A 20,659-nucleotide genomic window follows, 5' to 3' on the forward strand; every position below is an offset into this window, starting at 1 on the left:
GCCATGCAGTGATCCCCTAGTGGCCATGCACTGATCCCCTAGTGGCCATGCAGTGATCCCCTAGTGGCTATTCAATGATCCCCTAGTGGCCATGCATTGATCCCCTAGTGGCCATGCACTGATCCCCTAGTGGCCATTCATTGATCCCCTAGTGGCCATGCATTGATCCTCTAATGGCCATGCATTGATCCCCTAGTGGCCATGCACTGATCCCCTAGTGGCCATTCATTGATCCCCTAGTGGCCATGCATTGATCCTCTAATGGCCATTCATTGATCCCCTAGTGGCCATGCATTGATCCCCTAGTGGCCATGCACTGATCCCCTAGTGGCCATTCATTGATCCCCTAGTGGCCATGCATTGATCCTCTAGTGGCCATTCATTGATCCCTTAGTGGCCATGCATTGATCCCCTAGTGGCCATGCATTGATCCTCTAGTGGCCATTCATTTATCCCCTAGTGGCCATGCATTGATCCTCTAGTGGCCATTCATTGATCCCTTAGTGGCCATGCATTGATCCCCTAGTGGCCATGCACTGATCCCCTAGTGGCCATGCAGTGATCCCCTAGTGGCTATTCAATGATCCCCTAGTGGCCATTCATTGATCCCCTAGTGGCCATGCACTGATCCCCTAGTGGCCATTCATTGATCCCTTAGTGGCCATGCATTGATCCCCTAGTGGCCATGCATTGATCCTCCAGTGGCCATTCATTTATCCCCTAGTGGCTATTCAATGATCCCCTAGTGGCCATTCATTGATCCCCTAGTGGCCATGCACTGATCCCCTAGTGGCCATGCATTGATCCTCTAGTGGCCATGCATTGATCCCCTAGTGGCCATGCATTGATCCCCTAGTGGCCATGCATTGATCCCCTAGTGGCCATGCATTGATCCCCTAGTGGCTATTATCTATTGGTATTCATTTTGGTGACATATGGACAAATTACAGCCGGGGCGAGATTGTTCACACATTTAAAAATCAATTTAATAAAAGAAAACTTGATAAAACTCAACAAAAACTGAGCAGCTTATCCTTTTTCAGATTTATCCAGTGGTGCCATTTAATTTGTTTTTGAGCCATTATTTTCAGTGCTTGTTGCTATAGCGATGCAACAGGTTAGTCTGGCTCCGTACAGCAACACAATAAGACAAGTGTGAACATATCATGGCATGCATAAACAGTTGAGCTGCTTTAAGGGGTACAGTTTTGTCGTATCGTTCTAAAACAGTTCAGATTTACCTTTACTGTCTTGCATAACTTATATAACTGATAATGTTAAATAGACATATGATATCATCTCATATCGATCGCAGGCCCCTGAATTAAATCAAATCGAAATCGTATCGTGGCAGACTTTGAATTTATCGTTGTCCAAAGAATCGATATAATATCGTATCCTGAATGTTAAAACTTTGAAATAAAATTAAAAAAAAATCAACAACTGAGAAATCAATAAATAATTCTGGTATGTGTTTTTGAAACTCTGGTATCACATCTGCACCAACATCAGCACTCAGCTCCCCCGTTGACCTCATCTGTATCTGCTGCTCTGTGTTTCAGGCTCTCAGGTACCTCGGGAATAAAGTGCGGAGACAGCGGATGTGGGGCGGCCCCAAGAAGACCAAGATGGAGGAGGCCAGAGAGCTGCTGGCGTCTCTTATCCTCACACATGTTCCCGTACGTTATAATCAACAGACAAGAATCGTGGATTATGCTCATAAAGGCACGTTTCACAAAGTGTAAATCATTTAGTATATGTTGTCCGTAGGTCAAAGAGTTTAACTTCCGGGCGAAGTGTATTTACCTGGCTGTGATGGTCCGGAGGGTGATCCTGGCTCAGGGGAACAACAAGGTGGACGACAGAGATTACTACGGCAACAAACGTCTGGAGTTGGCTGGACAGGTAAGAATCTGTCTGTGCACCATGTGATCTCATTTACTGCTTTTATAATGCCATATACCAGGGGTCAGGGGTCAGGGGTCGGCAACCTTTACTATCTAAAGAGACATTTTAGGCAAAAAAACATCTGTCTGGAGCCGTAAAACATGTGATCATTGTGGTAAAGGTAACACAGTTTATAGTCTAAGTATATAGTATATAAGTCTAATGCAGTGAGGGCCAAAGAGACAATGTACTACGGAGTATTAGGGCCACATTGAGGGAAAAAACACCTGAGATTTATAGAATAAAGTCATAACTTTACGAGAAAAAAAGAAAATAGCATGTAAAATTACTACTTTATAATATTCTGACTTTATTCTCTAAATCTCAGATTATTTTTTGTTTCCTCAATGTGGCCCTAATACTCCGTCGTACCGTCGTACCGTCGTACACCTACAATAATGATAAATAAAAATGAAAATGTAAACAAAGAACAGTTATTCATTTCCATTTTTAAAACTCCACCTCGAGCCTCTGGAGAGGAGCTGAAGAGACGCAGGTTGTTGACCTCTGTCATATACAATCTGCCATTCAGTCAGTCTTCTTTCACATTACATGACAGAAACATGCAGGTCCATTACGTCTGTCTTATTTGTTAATTTGATCAAGGAAATTGTAAATGAACTCAATGAGTTCGGCACCCTGTTGAGCTGAAAGGTGTTTAATACCTTTTCTTTAGAAAACCAAACAGGCTGGATGCTTATTATTATTATTATTATTATTAATGATAATATAAGGTGTAGAATAGAACACGTAGCGCTCCCATGCTTCAGTGTGAACGGATCCCTGCAGCGGTCCAGAGGACAGCGGCTGCTCCAGCTCTGATCTCTCACCTGCATCTTTGTTCCTGCCTCCTTCTTTTAATAAGACTCTCATTATATTTCCCCTCCGCTTTGTTTTTCCCTGTTTTGTTTTCGCTCCCCCCCCCCACCCTGTATTTCAGCCTGGCTTTGTCAGGAGAGAGATATGCGGCGGTGGCACCAAAATCCAGCGGCTGTGGAAGCATGGGGATTTTTCCGCACCCTGACAATAGAATTGCTGCCTTGACTGGAGCGATTGAGCTAATCCGCAGGCCCGGCTCTGATAATGTAATTACTGCTGTCTTAAGGCCTTTAATTTCCCCCCCAACCTGCTCTGTATAAGGAGATGGGAGGGTGGGGGGGGCGTGCAGAGCCCTGATTCAATAGGGGGCTTACACACTAACAACGCCAGCAATCTCCTCACTCTCCAATTATGGTTCCCTGACATTCAACTAATTGGCCCGGCTGCGCAACGGAAGCTTAATTTCTTTATTAATTTTAAGCAGCGCTGCCTGTTTGTTTTGATGTATGCTAATGCACAGGGCGGGGGGGTGGTGGGGGGTGGTGAGAGAGGTTGCCTCCTGTAGGCCTGGCGGAGGAGGACAGGGACCTGGGACGGAGGCCAGGTCAGGGCTTATCGGTGAGCCGGCACACCTGCTTATTAAATCTGATTGTGAACGCACCTCAGCGCTGATTAGAGGCGGGAACGATCTGAGAGTCTGGCTGCGTGAAGATACAATGATGACTCTCTGAATAAGACTGTTCCTTACTCAACATCTAGTCCAGGGGTCAGCAACCTTTACTATCAGAAGAGAATTTTAGAGAAAAACAAAATAATAAATAATAAAAAACTGAATATTACGAGAATAAAGTCATAACTTTAAAAAGAAAATAGCACGTAAAATTACTACTTTATAATATTATGACTTTATTCTCTAAATCTCAGATCATTTTTTTTCCTCAATGTGGCCCTAATACTCCGTCGTACCGTCGTACCATAGACCTACAACAATGATCAATAAAAATGAAAATGTAAATGTTTTATAAATCCACCTCGAGCCGCTGGAGAGGAGCTGAAGAGACGCAGGTCGCTGACCTCTGGTCTAGTCTGACGTCTGATGACGGTGTCTCTCTCTGTCCTCTCTAGCTGCTGTCGCTGCTGTTTGAAGATCTGTTTAAGAAGTTCAACTCTGAACTGAAGAAAATTGCCGACCAGATCATCCCCAAGCAGAGAGCGGCTCAGTTTGATGTGGTGAAGCACATGCGGCAGGATCAGATCACCAACGGCATGGTCAACGCCATATCCACGGTGAGTGAGCGCCGGTCGGAGGACCATAAATAGAAAGAAATGATTCAATAGGAAGAAGAAACACCTCTTCCTGGTTTAAAGCCTCGTGACAACAACTATCTCAAGATTCAAGATGTTTATGGTCACGCTGGTTATACAGTATATACAGTTTATGGGAGCAGTGAGGTTGGATCTTTGTGTTCATTAAAACATGTATTAATATGCAGGTTAATGGAGAATAGTGTCTCTTCTGTCCACAGGGCAACTGGTCTCTGAAGAGGTTCAAGATGGACCGTCAGGGCGTCACCCAGGTCCTGTCTCGGCTCTCCTTTATCTCGGCTCTCGGCATGATGACCAGGATCTCCTCCCAGTTTGAGAAGACCAGGAAGGTCAGCGGGCCGCGCTCCCTGCAGCCGTCGCAGTGGGGCATGCTGTGTCCGTCCGACACACCTGAGGGAGAGGTGAGTGAGCTGCAGCGGCCACACCTCACCTGTCACGAAGTCACACTAAAGGCTCAGACGCACCGACCCGACGTCGGAGAACTAGCGGCGACGAAGGCCAAATGTTGCGTCGCCTCGAGTCGTTTTGACCGACAGGTTGCACTCGAACACACCGCAAAGACTACAGCCGACGGCCAGTTACCACGTATGTTCTGCGCCTGCGTGAGAGGAAATAACTGTCCACACCAGCAGGCGGCGGTAGTCTGTATTCGTCATTCAAAAAGGGGAAACCAGAAGAGCGAGGACGGCGGATATACAAGCTGTTGTTATTGGTGCCTTCAAATGAAACCTGTGAGCCCGTGTTGGGAAGTCGTGTTCACGATATGCTCGGCGTTCAAGTGGTTAGGTCGTGAGAACACCGCTGATAAGCAACGACAATATATATAACGTTACTGTCGGCGTCTAGAAGCCACAGAGGATAACAGTTTAGCAAGCAGGGAACATAATGCAGGAAATGTAAAGACATCATGACAGAGGAGAAAGATGTGGTCGCTGAAAATATCATTATACCATTACCAAGAAAAACAATATACGACTAAAATTACAATATATGAACTTATTATGCACCGAAAAAATAACTTCCATAATTCCGCCATTTCTGTCAACATGAAAAAACACGTTACAAGTCGTGAACTCTGAGCTTTCAGAAACTTCCACTGACGAGGTTTTGAATAGGACATGAGGGTCGGTGTTCATATGGACTCTTCTGGTGAACACGGTAAACACGGTGAACACGGTGAACACAACCACATCTGAAGGCACCGTCTGATACGTACATGAAACAAAGCGGCGTCTGCTGACCGTTTTCTCACCGCTTAGCTTCATTCCAGATGTGCAAATGAGATGAGAGAAGTTTCTCTTCTCGTGCACTGATTGGTTTAAGCTGAACAGCCAATCAGAGTGATTTCTTTCACCGATGAGCTCCGCCGTCGATTCAACACGCCGAATCGGCCGAAAAACCTCCAACGCGGGCAGAGAGCCGACGGTGCGGGACACACCAAAAAAACTAGATGGTCTGACGCTCTCTGACGACCCCAAACTGTCCGCCGGCCGACCGTCAGCTCGGTGCGTCAGGACCTTAACATCGTCTCTGCAGGAAGGTAACCAGTTCTCCATGTTGAATATCTGCTGGAATCTAAATACACAGTATGCATCATTGTTTTGGTTCGTAGGCCTGCGGTCTGGTGAAGAACTTGGCTCTGATGACCCACATCACCACCGACATGGAGGACGGTCCGATCATCAAACTGGCCTTCAACCTGGGAGTGGAAGACGTCAACCTGCTGTGTGGAGAGGAGCTCTCCTACCCGACCGTCTTCCTGGTCTTCCTCAACGGTAAAACTAGTAGTCATAAATAAACACAAAGAGAATTAGCGCTGGATGCTGTTGCTTCAGATCACTTGAAAAGAAAGTTTAATCCTCCCTGTTTTTGAATGCATTTGCTTCTGAACATGAAGGGAGAATATTCTGTTTAGTTTACAGAAGGCAATTTGGTATTTAGCGGCGAGGCTGATAAGTCATTAATTTCATGGCAGCAGTAGGTATTATTCTTGAGTCAGAACTTGGCCCCTTAATTACTGTATATGTTTGTCTCGCCGCTGATAACTGTCAAATTATATTAGCTGCCATACCATTTAATTAGTTGGTAGCAGCAGGTGTCAAAGCCCTTCAGAGTGTGTTCACTGTGCCCTCACACAGAGGCAGAGCACAGAGTCTCCTCTGTTCTCCACTCATTTGTCTGTCAGACTCGATATGAACAAACCCCTGCAGGCAGCCGGAGCTCGTGGAGGTTCAGGGAACGCCGCCGTATACGCACGCTGTTTCTCTTCTTCTTTCCATTTAACGTTTGTCAGTTTTTGTCTTAACCCAAAAGTAGAATTTGCTCACGGTTTATTACTCCCACAGTAACTTTACTCATCTGCTGCAACGTTTTCACTCCTTTAGAGCTGCAAGTTGTTGGGTCTAAAAAATGTCAGAAGATAAATGTCCATCAGTGTTTCCCAAAGTCCACGATGACGTCCTCAAATGTCTTGTTTTGTCCACAACTCAAAGATATTCAGTTTCTATCTCGTCTGTCTGTATTATGTCGACAGGTAACATCCTCGGTGTGATTCAAGATCATCCCAAGCTGGTCAGCACCTTCAGACTGATGCGCAGGGCGGGTTTCATCAACGAGTTTGTGTCGATCTCCACCAACCTGACCAACCGCTGCGTCTACATCTCCTCTGATGGAGGACGTCTCTGCAGGTGGGCCAAGTTTAAACCTGGACTTATACACACAAAGCATCCAAGTGGAAGAGGTTAATAACAAAGAATATGTAAAAAGTCTCTCATCGGTAGTATGACGGTTTTCTGCTTTGTCCATCAGGCCGTACATCATCGTGAAGAGGGGACAGCCGATGGTGAAAAACAAACACATTGAGGATCTGTCGCAGGGCTACAGGTGAGGCCGGGAGTCTGGAGGATTTCTTCAAAGAGCGTATGTGTTTGCAGGTGATCCTGTATAATAGTGTAGTGTGATGGTTTTTTATGAACACTTTTCTTGCCTCCAGAACGTTTGAGGACTTTCTGCACGAGGGCCTCGTGGAGTACCTGGATGTCAACGAGGAGAACGACTGTCAGATCGCCCTTTATGAACACATGATTACTAAGTGAGTGGCACCGGATTCACCTGACGCACCTGTTAATGGCATTCAACACGCCGGTTTCACCGCCTGTTCTCTTCTGCTTTTTATTTCTGTAGAGACACGACGCACTTGGAGATCGAGCCCTTCACGCTGCTCGGGGTGTGCGCCGGCCTCATTCCCTACCCGCACCACAACCAGTCACCCAGGAACACGTACCAGTGTGCTATGGGCAAGCAGGCCATGGGTAAGACGCCACTGAGCAGGTAGCTTCAGTCAGCAGTAGGGCGGTGATGATTCACTCAGCTCACGATACACGATACACGATACACCATACACCATACACCATACACCATACACCATACACCATACACGATACACCATACACCATACACCATACACCATACACCATACACCATACTGGGTTCACCATCTCCATACGATACGGTTATTATTGTCTCAGCCAGCTGATCAGTTTAGCAGTCAGCTACATGACAAACCTTTAAACAGTCCGACTACACAGACTACTGCAGCTGTAGTTTCAGTCTCGTGCAGCCGAGGGTTACGCTGCTCCGATACTTTATGACGATAATGAATTAATAACACGGAGCCTCCGTAGTCTGCAGCCTCGTCAATAACAGCACATCACCGCTTCACGTCTTCCGTTCCTCCCTTCACAATAAACACAAACACTGAAACACTGAAACACGGTTTACTAGAGGGAACTAACGTCATTCAATAACTCAACTAAAGAACTTAGACGTGTTTACGGTTAGCTGTTAGCCGCCGAGCTAACGCGCTGTGCTTGTGTAAACGTAGCGGCGGAGGATGAGAGACTGCGGACAGAGCAGATTGAAACGTTGCTTTCCTCCGTGTTTAACCGTTTCATCGTGTCTATGCTTGTTGAACAGGTGTGATAACGTACCTTGGTTTCACACTTGCAAAGTTTTATTGCACTTATTAACAGCAACGAGCGTAGTGTCAACTCGTCTCCACCGCAGCCTCTCTGATCAGCTGTTCACTGACTGCGCTGTGTGTTGAGCTCCGACACAGAGCAGTAAGGCCTGTTGAAGGAGGCTGGCTCTCAGGGTATGACACATGCGCAGTGTAACTGAAGGCAAACTCTATGTAGAAAGGAAGAGCTGACAGCAGCTGCTGAAACGCAGCTGCTGCAGCCGCCACGCGCTCCTGACGTTCCCCGTGTGTCCCGGGCGTTATGCCCCGATATCGCGATGCAGTTTTTCGTCTCGACGGTGCGTATCGTCACATTTTTTTATAGTGCGATATTTGGTCACACCCCTCGTCAGCAGGCCGGTCTTTAAACTGTAAAAGATCTCAAATCCTTCCTCAAACATCCTCCACACAGCTGCACTGTTTACTTCTGTGCACACACACACACACACACACACAGACAACTGACCGTAATTTAATCTTTACATCAGAACTGTTCTTAAGCCTCCTAAATCTGCTGCTTCACAGTTTTTATTTGCACAAGTTAAAATCATTCAGAAGGACATTAGAATAACAAACAGTAGATAGATACATGCAGCCCGCTGGTTCCTCTCTACTCCTCGTCACAACACATTTGTATGTGTGATTGAGTGCGATTTTTTTTTTATGTGTGTGTGTGTGTGTGTGTGTGTGTGTGTGTGTGTGTATGTGTGTGTATGCGCATGGACATCAAACATGGGGCGCTTGCGTAGGTTCTCCATTGTGCCGTGTGTGTGCGGAGGCCCTTTCCCTGCCAGTCACCCAGAGTGTCATTAGCAATTCATTGTGTCTGCTCCGGCTGTGCTCGGGGGGGTCAGTGTGCTCAGCTGCGAAAGACCACAGAGTGATCACCCGCAGCTCCTTGGTAACCAAAACTTCCCCAAACGGCCTGCTGACATTCGTAAGAGTCGCGGTCACCCCCACCCCCCCGCTTTACCTCCGTCCCCCGTCCCCCCATTATTACAAAAACACAGACTGGAACTATATTTGGCCCGATATCCTCGGCCTTGTCTGTTCTGTGTGGACGGCTCTATACATGTGCAAATGTGGTTGTGTGGCTCGGGCCTATTATCAGCGACTCTGTTGCTTGTAGCCTGATTGTGAAGTAATAGCATCTGACAAATGTCGAGGCTTCCAGGGAGGCCGGGCTTTATGCCGTAACTCGGCCCGTTCCTCCGCTAACCAGGCCCAGACACCGAGCTGCCCGACAGGCCGACTTAAAGCTGCAGTAGGCAGATTGGAGCAGATATGATTTAAAAAAAGTTATTTTTATAAAACGGTTGCTATATCCTGACAGTAGTACATAAAACAGGTAACCTGAAAACAATCACGTTCCTCCGGTACTCCTAACGCAGCGGTCAGCAACTTTTACTATCAAAAGAGACATTTTTTTCAGACTTTTTCTTTCAGACATTTTTCAGATCTTTTGTTTCAGACTTTTTTTTCGGACATTTTTCAGATATTTTTTTGAAAAAACTCTGTCTGGAGCCGCAAAACATATCTGAGCCTCATAATGGAGGTAACACAGCCTGTTAGGTCTTAATGCAGTGAGGACCCAAAGTCCAAATGAGAGGCAGGACACTGAAGAAACATCTCAGGAGATTCAGCTGCTGCTGCTGCTGCTGCTGGCTATTCAACAAATGCAGTGGTGCTTAATGTTCTGAAAATGTTTCTCAATATTACTTTTTTTGTTGTCCAATCTGTCGACGCACTATTTAATTACTCAAAGACTTTTCTTATTTTGGAATTTGGAATCCATAGCTAGTCTATTGAGCTATTAAGGTTCGGTTAAAATTAGAGGATAACACGCCGGGCCGAAGACGTACCGTACATTATTAGGTTATGACGCACATTTTAGTAGATTTAAATTATGACAATTTTTATTCAGTGTATCGGCTACTTTTGTTTTTACAACTGAAGAATGTAAGAAAAACTTTAAGCCTACGACAATAATGTTTAAAAATAACCGTATTTATTTTGTGAGAGGGACTAAAGAGCTGCATGTTGCTGACCCCTGACCCTAACAGCATCTGCAAGATTTCACAGACCGGAGGAAAACAAGCAGTCAGAGCTGATCTGAGGTCTGCTGTCCAGCTGCTGTCTCTGAGAGCCGACTGTCAATCACTCTGAACTCTGATCAGACGGTGAAACTAGGCAGCGCTGATCAAATATGAATCAATATTCTGTTACTTTAATGCCTATTCCTCTCCTCACATGTTCTCAGAATCATCTTGTAGTGCACGGTTTAGCTGGAACATGAGAACGTTTGTTCATTGTGAAATCTGGTGAAGGAACGCCAAGTTCTGGTCAGATGACCGGAGCTCAGCCAATAGGAACGCTCTCTCTCTCTCTGAAATGACCTGTGATTGGTTAAAGTCTCCCGTCACGGGCTAGATGTTCTAAAGCCTGTAAACAGAGCCATGAGGAGAGCAGAAGTCTAGTTTTCTCTCAGAACACATGAATTACAATATGCTGAAAGGTTATTATGGGATGTCTGTCCAATGATGCCAAACATATACTGACTACTGCAGCTTTAACACCACTAATCCACTCATATTGATTAACAGACACATTGTGTGCATTGAAAATAACGGTACATGTGCAGTAAACACTAAGAAGATCCAGTTCCACATCCATGTAACTCCTTCATCTCCTCTCCGTGCGTCCTCTCTTCAGGTACCATCGGCTACAACCAGAGGAACCGGATCGACACCCTGATGTACCTGCTGGCGTACCCTCAGAAGCCCATGGTCAAGACAAAAACCATCGAGCTGATCGACTTTGAGAAGCTTCCTGCCGGTCAGAACGCCACCGTGGCCGTGATGAGCTACAGCGGCTACGACATTGAGGACGCTCTGGTCCTCAACAAAGCCTCGCTAGACCGAGGTGACGGGGAGCATGTCATTTGATTTTACTTCAACAAGGTTTCATTACAACATATTTCAACAACCTGTTGGGAAGCAGACGCTTTGAATTCTTCATCTCTATGTTTCCCTCCAGGATTCGGCCGGTGCCTCGTCTATAAAAACGCCAAATGCACGCTGCGGCGTTACACCAACCAGACCTTTGACAAGGTGATGGGGCCCATGCTGGATGCTGCCACACGGAAGCCCATCTGGAGGCACAGCATCCTGGATGCTGACGGCATCTGCTCCCCCGGTGAGTACCAGCAGGACTGGAAGAGACCCAGCATGCCTTGCTGCTCTTTACCAGACTCTACTGCTCCAATAAATGTGACTGGCTGTATTATTAATAATAATACAACAGGATTCATCTATAACTTAAACATTCATGTAGGGATGCACCGATACCGAGTACAAGTACTTACATACTCTCCGATACCGAGTACCGATACGAGTACTTCTCTGTGCCTAAAGACCCTCGTTAACAGCCAGCTGGAGGGTGTGAGCGACACACGGCAGGCTGGGGAGTCCCGCATACGAGGCGGTGCGCCATGACCGGCTCTAGGTCGGCTTGGAAAGGCTCGGGGTGAAGGTGGCTCGCGGCCACAGCTTTACAGCGCTCCCCGCCCGGACCTCGCCGCACCGTGGACAAAGGGCTCACTGCGCCCTCTCTCTCCACGCCGGGGACGGCCCCCTGCTCCCGGTGCGGACTGTCCTCAGTGCGCCCCAACCGCATCGTGCCGCCAGATCGGGGCTCGGCCCACATAAAAGGCTCCAGGGGCCTGCGGCGATGTCTGCAACCCACTCGACCCGTCTTGAAACACGGACCAAGGAGTCTAACGCACGCGCGAGTCAGAGGGTGCAAGCAAAACCCCGTGGTGCAATGAAAGTGAGGGCTGGTGCTGGCTGAGGTGGGATCCCGGCCCAACGGGGTCAGGCGCACCACCGTAAAGTGGTATCGGTGATGTTGTATTGGAGCCGTTTTCCGAGTACGAGTACATGAGCACAGTATTGGACCCGATACCCGATACTGGTATCGGGTATCGGTAACGGTATCGGTGCATCCCTACATTCATGTGAGGGATGAGTTGATTTGCCGTCTTTTGCCGGATGTCTGTTTATTTTGCTGGCGTTGGCTTGTTACTGATGTTTCACTCTTTGAGCAGTGTAACTTAAGGTGTTTTTAAGGCCTCATAAAATGATAACGTCACTTGACCCTTTAAAAACAGATTGTTGTCGTATTCCTGTTTAAATCGATGTATAATAAAAATCATAATATCTAGAGCGTTCATTCATCTTGCAGCAGAAAGCTGAGTCTTCTGTCTTTCGCGTTATCACGTCGTACGCCCGTGATGACATCATTACGTTACATGCGGCACGTGATGAAACTTAATGAAACTATCAAAACGCCTTCGCACTCGATCTGCTCAGAAAAACGAGCTCATATCTCAAACACTAAAAAAAACGTGCAAATAACTTTTGAAGTGTTATGTAGTGGAATAATTTAGTTTGTGTTTCTGTATTTAGAGTTTTTGTGGATCGATATGTTTTGTGTTTTTATTTTTTAACATTTCATGAAAAAATATGCCAGATTTTAATTTTTTTTCTTTAATTTATGACACAATTTCAATACTTTTATCAACTATTATGGTTTATTGACTTACATAACCTTTTAGCCGGGGTTGTTGAGATTTTAGAGATATGAAACATCTGAAGAAACTCCAAGAGATGAGCAAAAAAATCAATGTAGGCACCGGAGGACCATTTCTATTGCAGAGCTCAAAGGGTTAATGTGGTTTAATTGCTGCTAAAACATGTTGAGGTGGGACGTAATTGATCAATAGAGGAAATAAATGTTCAATTTGATACAACTTATCAAATTGTTTGCTATTGGTTGATTCTGTTTATGCTTAAATTTATGCTGATGTCATCATAACATTAGCAGAGTATCGGGCTTTCTTTATCACGGCTCCGGTTTGTGTTGACAGACACACACCACGACCTGGTGAAGGGCTCTATCATGGTGCAAGGAGTTAATTAACACACTTCATGTGCTTGCCCACAATTAATTGCTTGAAAGTAAATAAAGGGGAAGTTTTTTGTTGTTATAAGAGATTAATAAACCGGCTACAAAGAATGCAACTCTTCAGTGTTCAGGTAACGCTCAGGTAGCTTTTAAACAAACCAACAGTCTAATTAAAACAAGACTTGGTCTAACCGAGTATCTGTTTGGACCGTATCTGGTCAGTCTGTGAGTTTGTGGCTAAATTGTTCCACCAATAGTCAGAGGTCAGATCTTTTTTTTTTTTTTTTTTTCAGATTTTTTTTTTCAGACTTTTTTTTTAGATCTCTTTTTTTTCTGACATTTTTCAGATTTTTTTTTCTGACATTTCTTTTAAATCTTTTTTTTTGTAAATTTTTTTAGATTTTTTTTTTTTTGACTTTTTTTTAGATTTTTTTTCGGATTTTTTTTTTCGGACATTTTTCAGATTTTTTTTTTTTGACTTTTTTTTAGATCCTTTTTTTCTGACATTTTTTTCAGATTTTTTTTTTCGTACATTTTTCAGATTTTTTTTTTCTGACATTTTTTTTCGGACTTTTTTTTAGATTTTTTTTTTTTATTTTTTTTCGGACATTTTTTTGGATATTTTTTTTTCGGACATTTATTTAGATTTTTTTTTTGGACATTTTTTTAGATTTTTTTTTTTTCGGACATTTTTTCAGACATTTTTCAGATATTTTTTTTTTGGACATTTTTTTAGATTTTTTTTTTGGACTTTTTTTTAGATCCTTTTTTTCGGACATTTTTTTTTCGGACATTTTTTCAGATTTTTTTTCGGACATTTTTTCAGATTTTTTTTTTCGGACATTTTTCAGACTTTTTTTGGACATTTTTTTTGGTCTTTTTTTTCAGACTTTTTTTAGATATTTTTTTTCAGGCATTTTTTCAGGTCTATCATGTTTTGTGAACAGTTTTTTCCACTTATATCTTAATGTTTGATTGAAACTTATAATGAACTAAATGACATTCAGTAATAGTAAATGATAACATTTACTAATCAGTATATTACACATTTTATACAAGGTGAAAAGGTATTAGCATGACATACAGTATGCAAGGTTAAACGTCTTGTAAATCGTGTGTGTGTGTGTGTCTCAGGTGAGAAAGTGGAGAACAAGCAGGTGTTGGTGAACAAGTCCATGCCAACCGTCACCCAGACACCACTGGAGGGCAGTACCCAGCCAGGCCAGCCCCAGTACAGAGACGTGCCCATCAGGTGAGAGTGCACTTCAGCTCCCAACCCCACACCCACCTGTTCACAGCTTCTCTCATGTAAATACATTTACGACGTCCTTTTTAAATATGAATGTGTCCAAAACTAAAGAGATGATAGTAGATTTCTGGAGAATCCTCCGGTCTTCTCTCCTGTAAGGCTTAGTGATCGGGCTGTTGAGGTGGTGCAGCGGTACGAACACCTCGGCACGGTGCTGGATGACAGGCTAACCTCTGAGACTCAGGTGGATGCTGGATGTAGAAAAGATCATCAGTGGATTTATTTGTACCATAAACTTTGTAGTTTTAAGGTGGACAACACTTTTATGAAAATGTTTTACTCTTGTTTTATCAAGTCTGTCTTGACGTTCTCTTCTATCAGCTGGTACGGGTCGCTTACCCTCAAAAACAGGAACAGGTTGCAGGGTTTAGTCAAAGTGTTGCAGGCATCGCCCTGAACGACTTGAATCCTCTGTTCCTAAGCAGGACCTTGAAGAAGGTTCAGTCGGTCCTAGCTGATCCGAGTCGTCCCCTGTCCGATGTTCAGGTTGCTCCCGTCAGGCCGCAGATACAGTCTGCCTACATGTTGGACCGATAGGCTCAGAAATCCTTTAGTTCCGACTGCCATGGTTTCCTAAACGATGCCCTGTAATGTTGTATGTTGTAAGCTTTTGTATTTCTTGCCTTTAATAGGATATGTATTGTGTGTGATGGCTGTGTGGTTCTGCTGACTGGACAACAAATTGCCCCTGTAGGGGATAATAAAGTTCTCCTTGACCTCGATAACGAATCCTGCCGTAAAGAAAATCCTCTCTGGTTCTCTCTGCAGCTATAAGGGATCAACAGACTCGTACGTAGAGAAGGTCATGATCTCATCCAACGCCGAAGATGCTTTCCTCATCAAGATCCTCCTGAGGCAGACCAGGAGACCGGAGATAGGAGACAAGTTCAGCAGTCGGCACGGACAGAAAGGTGCCGACCTCAGCACCGTCACACTTTGAGCTCAAAGCTAAACGTGCACACTAAAGAGAGGCTGCGTTGATATTCACCATTTACAGCCTCAAATTTGAACCCTTCATGAAAGATTGTAAAACAGTTTGGTCGTCTCTGTGCCGGAGCATTTGTTGAGTCAAGTCCCAGTAGCTGTTGCTCTGTCACTGCCCCCCCTGTCCTCATCTTTCAAGAGCTCTTTTCAATTAATTGGCTCTTTGTCCTGTGCCAGACTATGCAAATTTATTACACCCCGGCAGTATTCTCACTGCTAACCGGAGAAAAAAGTGTTTACAACCTCCATTGTTTTGCAGCACCTCCCCTATAGAGGGCTCGTATGATGTTTTAATCAAAAAGCTAACTGGCGCCATGCATAATTTACTCCTCCTCATTAACGCGGTGGCCACTGGGCGGTCAGCTCGGGACGGGACAATGTCTTCTGTCTCGGGATAGTGACGGAGAGCGAGGGGTCGCCGGGGGGTTAGCTGGAGGAGATCTGGATGGAACGTCCCAGATGTGCAACTGAGCTCGTTTTCTTTAATCAGAGCAGTCGCGTTGAGGTTCACAGCTGCTTTAGAGTTAAGAAATGAAACTTTATTATTTTTATTATATTGTTCCTGTTCTGCAGAATTAACCACAAACATTTACAAACATTTAAACACACTGAATCGTACATTTAATTATTTTATTACAAGTGAATTAGATCTCCCAGCTCCTCATGACTAGTCTCATAAGTCCTGGTCAGCAGAGCAGAATAAGTTAATTATTTACACACACACACACACAGCTGTGGAGGTGGTGGTGGGGGGGGGTTGTCAGTAGTAGGGGCCCATTGTGCGAGCCGCCAGCGTGGGGCTGTATGAGCGGTGATGGAGGGCTCTGGACCCTTGCTGTTGTCTTGCCTTTCTCTGCTGATTTCATGCCTCTTTTATCATTCACTTTCACACAAAACAAACAACACCGAGGATGTCTGCTGTGGGAACTAGTGTCTCTCTCTCTGAATCTCTCTAATCACCTTCTCCTCCATTTTCCACTCTCGTTCCTCCTCCTCTCTTTCCTCCTGATATACACAACTGCCTTTTCTTTCTTTTTTATTTCCCCTTTTACCTTTTCTTCTTCTTCTGGCTCTTCTGTACTCGCCTTTTCTCTCTTTTCTTTTCTCCTTCTTCCTGCTCTTTGGATGACTTTCCAGAAAGTCGCTGTACTTGTTCCCGGTCGACATCCTGTTACTACATCCTGTTATGGCATCAACAGTGTGCCGCGTCGCCGACCGGCCGGCTCATAGTGAATTTTTCCCACGTGCGCGGATTCAATTTCTCCTCTCCAGTTGATCCCCCCTCCACTTCCTCCGAGTTAAACTGAAAGTCATGGAGGTGTAATCCCGGTCTCCCTGTCAAGCTAAGCACCTTTTCTCCACTTCCTGCTCTCCTTCTCTTCTTCTCTCCTCCTTTCTCTCTTTTTTTTTTCATTTGCAAATGGGCCTACAATCTGTTTACCCTGGCCAAGGGAAGAGTGCTTCGGCCCCTCAGCAAACATTTGCACTCACACTTAAACTCCCGGCTACCGGGGCGCTCGTCCCCCCACGTCATGTGAGTCAAAAGAGGACCCTGTCTGTCCACATGAGTATGGAAATGTCTCCGCCAGAGGTCCACGCCAAACCTCCACGCCAAACCTCCGTGCAGCATTAAACACAACAAAAAGTTCTACTAGAAGTTTGACAATTTTTTTAGTCAGAACTGTGCGGTCCGTTATTTAGTGTTTGACCTTTTGGCTAAAATAAAGATTTTCTTAAAGGGACCGTTTGTAACTTCTTACACGTATAAATCATTGCTGGTCGGTGTCTCATGGTCGCTCGCGCGTGTCTCCGCTGTTCAGACTCAGACTCCAACACAAACTCCAGTGAAGCACCAAAACCTCTTGGTTGTATCTAGTGAAGCTGTTAAACAGTGTTGGCCGCGGTCGGAGGACGCGGAGGAGACCGTAGCTTTGGTCTCCAGGACCGGAGTCTCTGCTGTACTCTGCTCCTCTGCTCCTCTGCCTGCCTTCACTCACACACCGCGCTCCTTCTCTCTCTCTCTCTCCACCTCTCACGTGCATGCTGCTCACTCCACACTGCAGAGGAGTTAGTTTAGCTCTGAGAATATCTAGTGAATGTTCAGTGGACGTTTGTGCAGAAATAACTGCTGCAGCTCCTCCAGACCAACAGAGGTTTCCCGTGTCTTGTGAAGTGACGGGGCTCCGCAGAGAGAAACGTTATCGTCTCCCCCGTTCCCTCCGGCCGCGGTCGGGAGGCTGAGGCGGGAAAAGCCAACACTAGGATCAGCATTGATTCATGGAGAGACCTTGGTCTGGTCAGCTAACATTACTGCCAAGCAGCTGAAATATAGAGTGATATTGTGCTTTTAGCTGACGTGTGTCTCCTCACTGTGTTGAGCGATGCTCCTTCATGTCTATGTAGAGCGAGCACAAGCGCCAGCAACAGGACGCTGACTTTAGTTGACTTAACGGACACAGGTGAAGCTGTTAACAACACATTTAGGATTCTTACAAACAGGCCCTTTAAATATTTAAATGATTTTCGTTGAATCTCTTGTTGATTGAATGATTAATTAATGGACACATTGTTGCAACATTAATTGAAGATTATGACTTAAAAGTGCTTTGTTGTGCTTCATCTACAGTCTCTGTAAAAGTACAGTCGTACTGCTGTGTGTGTTGAGATGTGTGTTGAGATGTGTGCGTTCCCTTCAATACGTTGTGTGTGTTTCAGGTGTTTGCGGCCTCATCGTTCCCCAGGAGGACATGCCGTTCTGTGACACGGGCATCTGTCCAGATATCATCATGAACCCTCACGGATATCCCTCCAGAATGACGGTACGAACTGTGGGAGAACACATTTAGTCGGGTTGAGACTAACAATCATTTTCATTGAATAATCATTTCAGCTCTAGTATTCTGCGTAACATTTGTCCGAAAGGTTAAATCCACTTTTATTTTGGTGAGAACTTGGTGTTTTGCCACGCCGTCCCGGACCTGTAGACGGCTGTTATCAGTGAGTTCAGTCTGAATCACCTCCGGCTCTGCGTTGACCGTCGCTCTTCATAAGTTTGTGTCGGCTCTTCTGAGACAAAACACCTCATTATCCCGGCTCCTCTCCTCTCCGGGTTATCGTTGGCTTCCAGAGCACACGTCCATTGACGCGGCTAAGCAGCAATCTTACTGTTCACAAACAGATATTTGTTGCTGCGGAGACGGCTGCCAGCGAAGCCGCCGCCGCCTGTAGCAGCGTGTGGAAGTTTTATCAAACATGCACAGTACGTCTGAACTGCAGGATGGAGCTGAATGTGAATGACTTGGCCCCGGTTCTGCCTGCTCTTTTTTTTTTTTTGTCCCTTACACTGTAAAAACTTGAATGATCTTTACTGCTGAAGTTGTCAGTGCCAGTGTGTGTTTGCTCGCGCTGGTTGTCATGGGAAAGACTCAGCAATGTTTGGCTCGGGGAGGATGTTTCTGTGGCCTGAGAGTGAAATGAGAGTAGGTGTTTCCTTTTATGTGCCGGGGTCAGGGGTCCTCTGGGTGGCGACCTCGGTGGAATTGTTGAAATCAGTCATCCTTAGACTGCCGGTCCCACCCTAAAGGGGTACATGTGTAATCTAATCTCACCCACAGTACCAACACTTGGTGCCAGGAGAAGAGTGTAAATCACAAAGGATTGATGTAATGAGCAGATTGTGTCTGATTCTCTGTCAGGTAGGAAAGTTGATTGAACTGCTGGCTGGGAAGGCGGGAGTCCTGGACGGACGCTTTCACTACGGGACGGCCTTCGGAGGCAGCAAGGTGAAGGATGTGTGCGAGGATCTCATCCGCTACGGATACAGCTATCAGGGCAAAGACTACGTCACCTCAGGAATCACCGGGTAACAACGAGCTCACGGTTCATCCCGTTAAACACCACTCAAACACGCATCACATCACTGACCTTCCTTCTTTACACTAAGAGTCTGTGAAGACATAAAACTCGCTTGTGATCATCGTATCCGACATACTGAACCCTTTTCCTCAGAGCGATGTCATGATGCTTCACTTTTATTTAGTTTACGTCAACAAGAATTCAATATATACTTTTAGTGGGGAATCAGCAGAGGCCCCACGATACCATATTACCACGATACCATCTTAATGCGATTTTAAACATTTTGTGATATTCTGATATTGCGATAAGATATATTGCATTGTGATTAGGGATGCTAATTTTGAAAAATGTTCTTAACCGATAACCGACCCTCGTTAACCGATTATTAACCGTTAACCGACAAGATTATTAGATTGTAGTGTCGCGGTCATGCAGCCACTTTCCCAGTAAAAGTCTCCACCGCACATTTAGTTTAGTTTAGCAGGTTGTCAGCTGTGTGTCTGCCCGGTGTAACGACACTCTGTCTGTCCGGATTAACGATAGCGATTGTCCAACAAACAGTGTGTGTGTTTGTGCTACGTTAGCAGCTTCTAGCGTTGAGCGGATGTGCTGTAGTCACACACATCCGCTCTGTCAGCAGGGTTAGTTTCCGACAGACTGTGTTGTCGGTGGCGTTCTAGCTGTGATCGTAGGTGTAGCAGACAGTGTGTGTACAGGCTATTTGTCGGTGAATAAATGCTACGAGGCTACAACTCCTCCGCTCAGCGAGCTATAGACGGGAGACAACTTCCTGTATCTGTAACGCCGGCTCAGACTCTCTTAAGGTGGACTATTAAGGTGGACCAGCTTTTCTCCTTTAAGTGACGAGTTTTTCTCAGCTTTTTAATTGATTATCAACATTTCTTTTAACCGATAGCGTTAATCAGTTAAAATGCTTAATGTCGGTTAACGGTTAAACGGTTAATCATTAACATCCCTAATAAGGATTTATTATGCAGTTTGTCAACATCCATTTTATTTAATAAGATATATAGTTTTCACTCTGTTCATCTCAAAGTATTCATTCACATATCTGGAGGTCAGAGGTCAATGGACCCTTTTAAAATGCCTATACCATTTCTTCAACGCCAGAATTTAGCGTTACTTTCTTAATTTTCCAATCATGAAATGTTTTTTGTATTTTTACTTAATAAATGCCTGATATTCATGTTATTGAATTGTATGCTAATAAAGATATATTCTATATTGTAGTGATCTTTATGGATGCATATCTGCGTGTTCTCCTCAGGGAATCTCTGGAGGCTTATATCTACTTTGGACCGGTTTATTATCAGAAACTGAAGCACATGGTTCTCGACAAGATGCACGCCAGAGCCCGAGGCCCCCGAGCCGTTCTCACCAGGTGAAATCAAATGTTCCTGTTGTAGTTATAA

At 45.1% G+C, this 20,659-nt stretch overlaps 1 protein-coding gene across 2 annotated transcripts in view; it reads left to right on the forward strand.

Moving 5' to 3' along the window:
• The window catches only part of polr3b (polymerase (RNA) III (DNA directed) polypeptide B), a 31,238-nt gene that overhangs the window by 8,856 nt on the left and 1,723 nt on the right, over positions 1–20,659 (forward strand). For both annotated transcript variants that reach the window (XM_074634178.1, XM_074634179.1), the window contains exons 11-26: positions 1,563–1,679; positions 1,771–1,905; positions 3,892–4,053; positions 4,293–4,493; positions 5,705–5,867; positions 6,626–6,779; positions 6,901–6,975; positions 7,085–7,183; positions 7,276–7,403; positions 10,823–11,032; positions 11,147–11,305; positions 14,210–14,327; positions 15,153–15,295; positions 18,084–18,187; positions 19,064–19,230; positions 20,515–20,628. In XM_074634178.1, the coding sequence (XP_074490279.1) occupies positions 1,563–1,679; positions 1,771–1,905; positions 3,892–4,053; positions 4,293–4,493; positions 5,705–5,867; positions 6,626–6,779; positions 6,901–6,975; positions 7,085–7,183; positions 7,276–7,403; positions 10,823–11,032; positions 11,147–11,305; positions 14,210–14,327; positions 15,153–15,295; positions 18,084–18,187; positions 19,064–19,230; positions 20,515–20,628 (2,249 nt within the window). The remainder of the gene's footprint in view (positions 1–1,562; positions 1,680–1,770; positions 1,906–3,891; positions 4,054–4,292; positions 4,494–5,704; positions 5,868–6,625; positions 6,780–6,900; positions 6,976–7,084; positions 7,184–7,275; positions 7,404–10,822; positions 11,033–11,146; positions 11,306–14,209; positions 14,328–15,152; positions 15,296–18,083; positions 18,188–19,063; positions 19,231–20,514; positions 20,629–20,659) is intronic.

This window comes from Sebastes fasciatus, chromosome 4, assembly GCF_043250625.1.
Source record: "Sebastes fasciatus isolate fSebFas1 chromosome 4, fSebFas1.pri, whole genome shotgun sequence".
In the NCBI taxonomy this organism is placed as follows: domain Eukaryota; kingdom Metazoa; phylum Chordata; class Actinopteri; order Perciformes; family Sebastidae; genus Sebastes; species Sebastes fasciatus.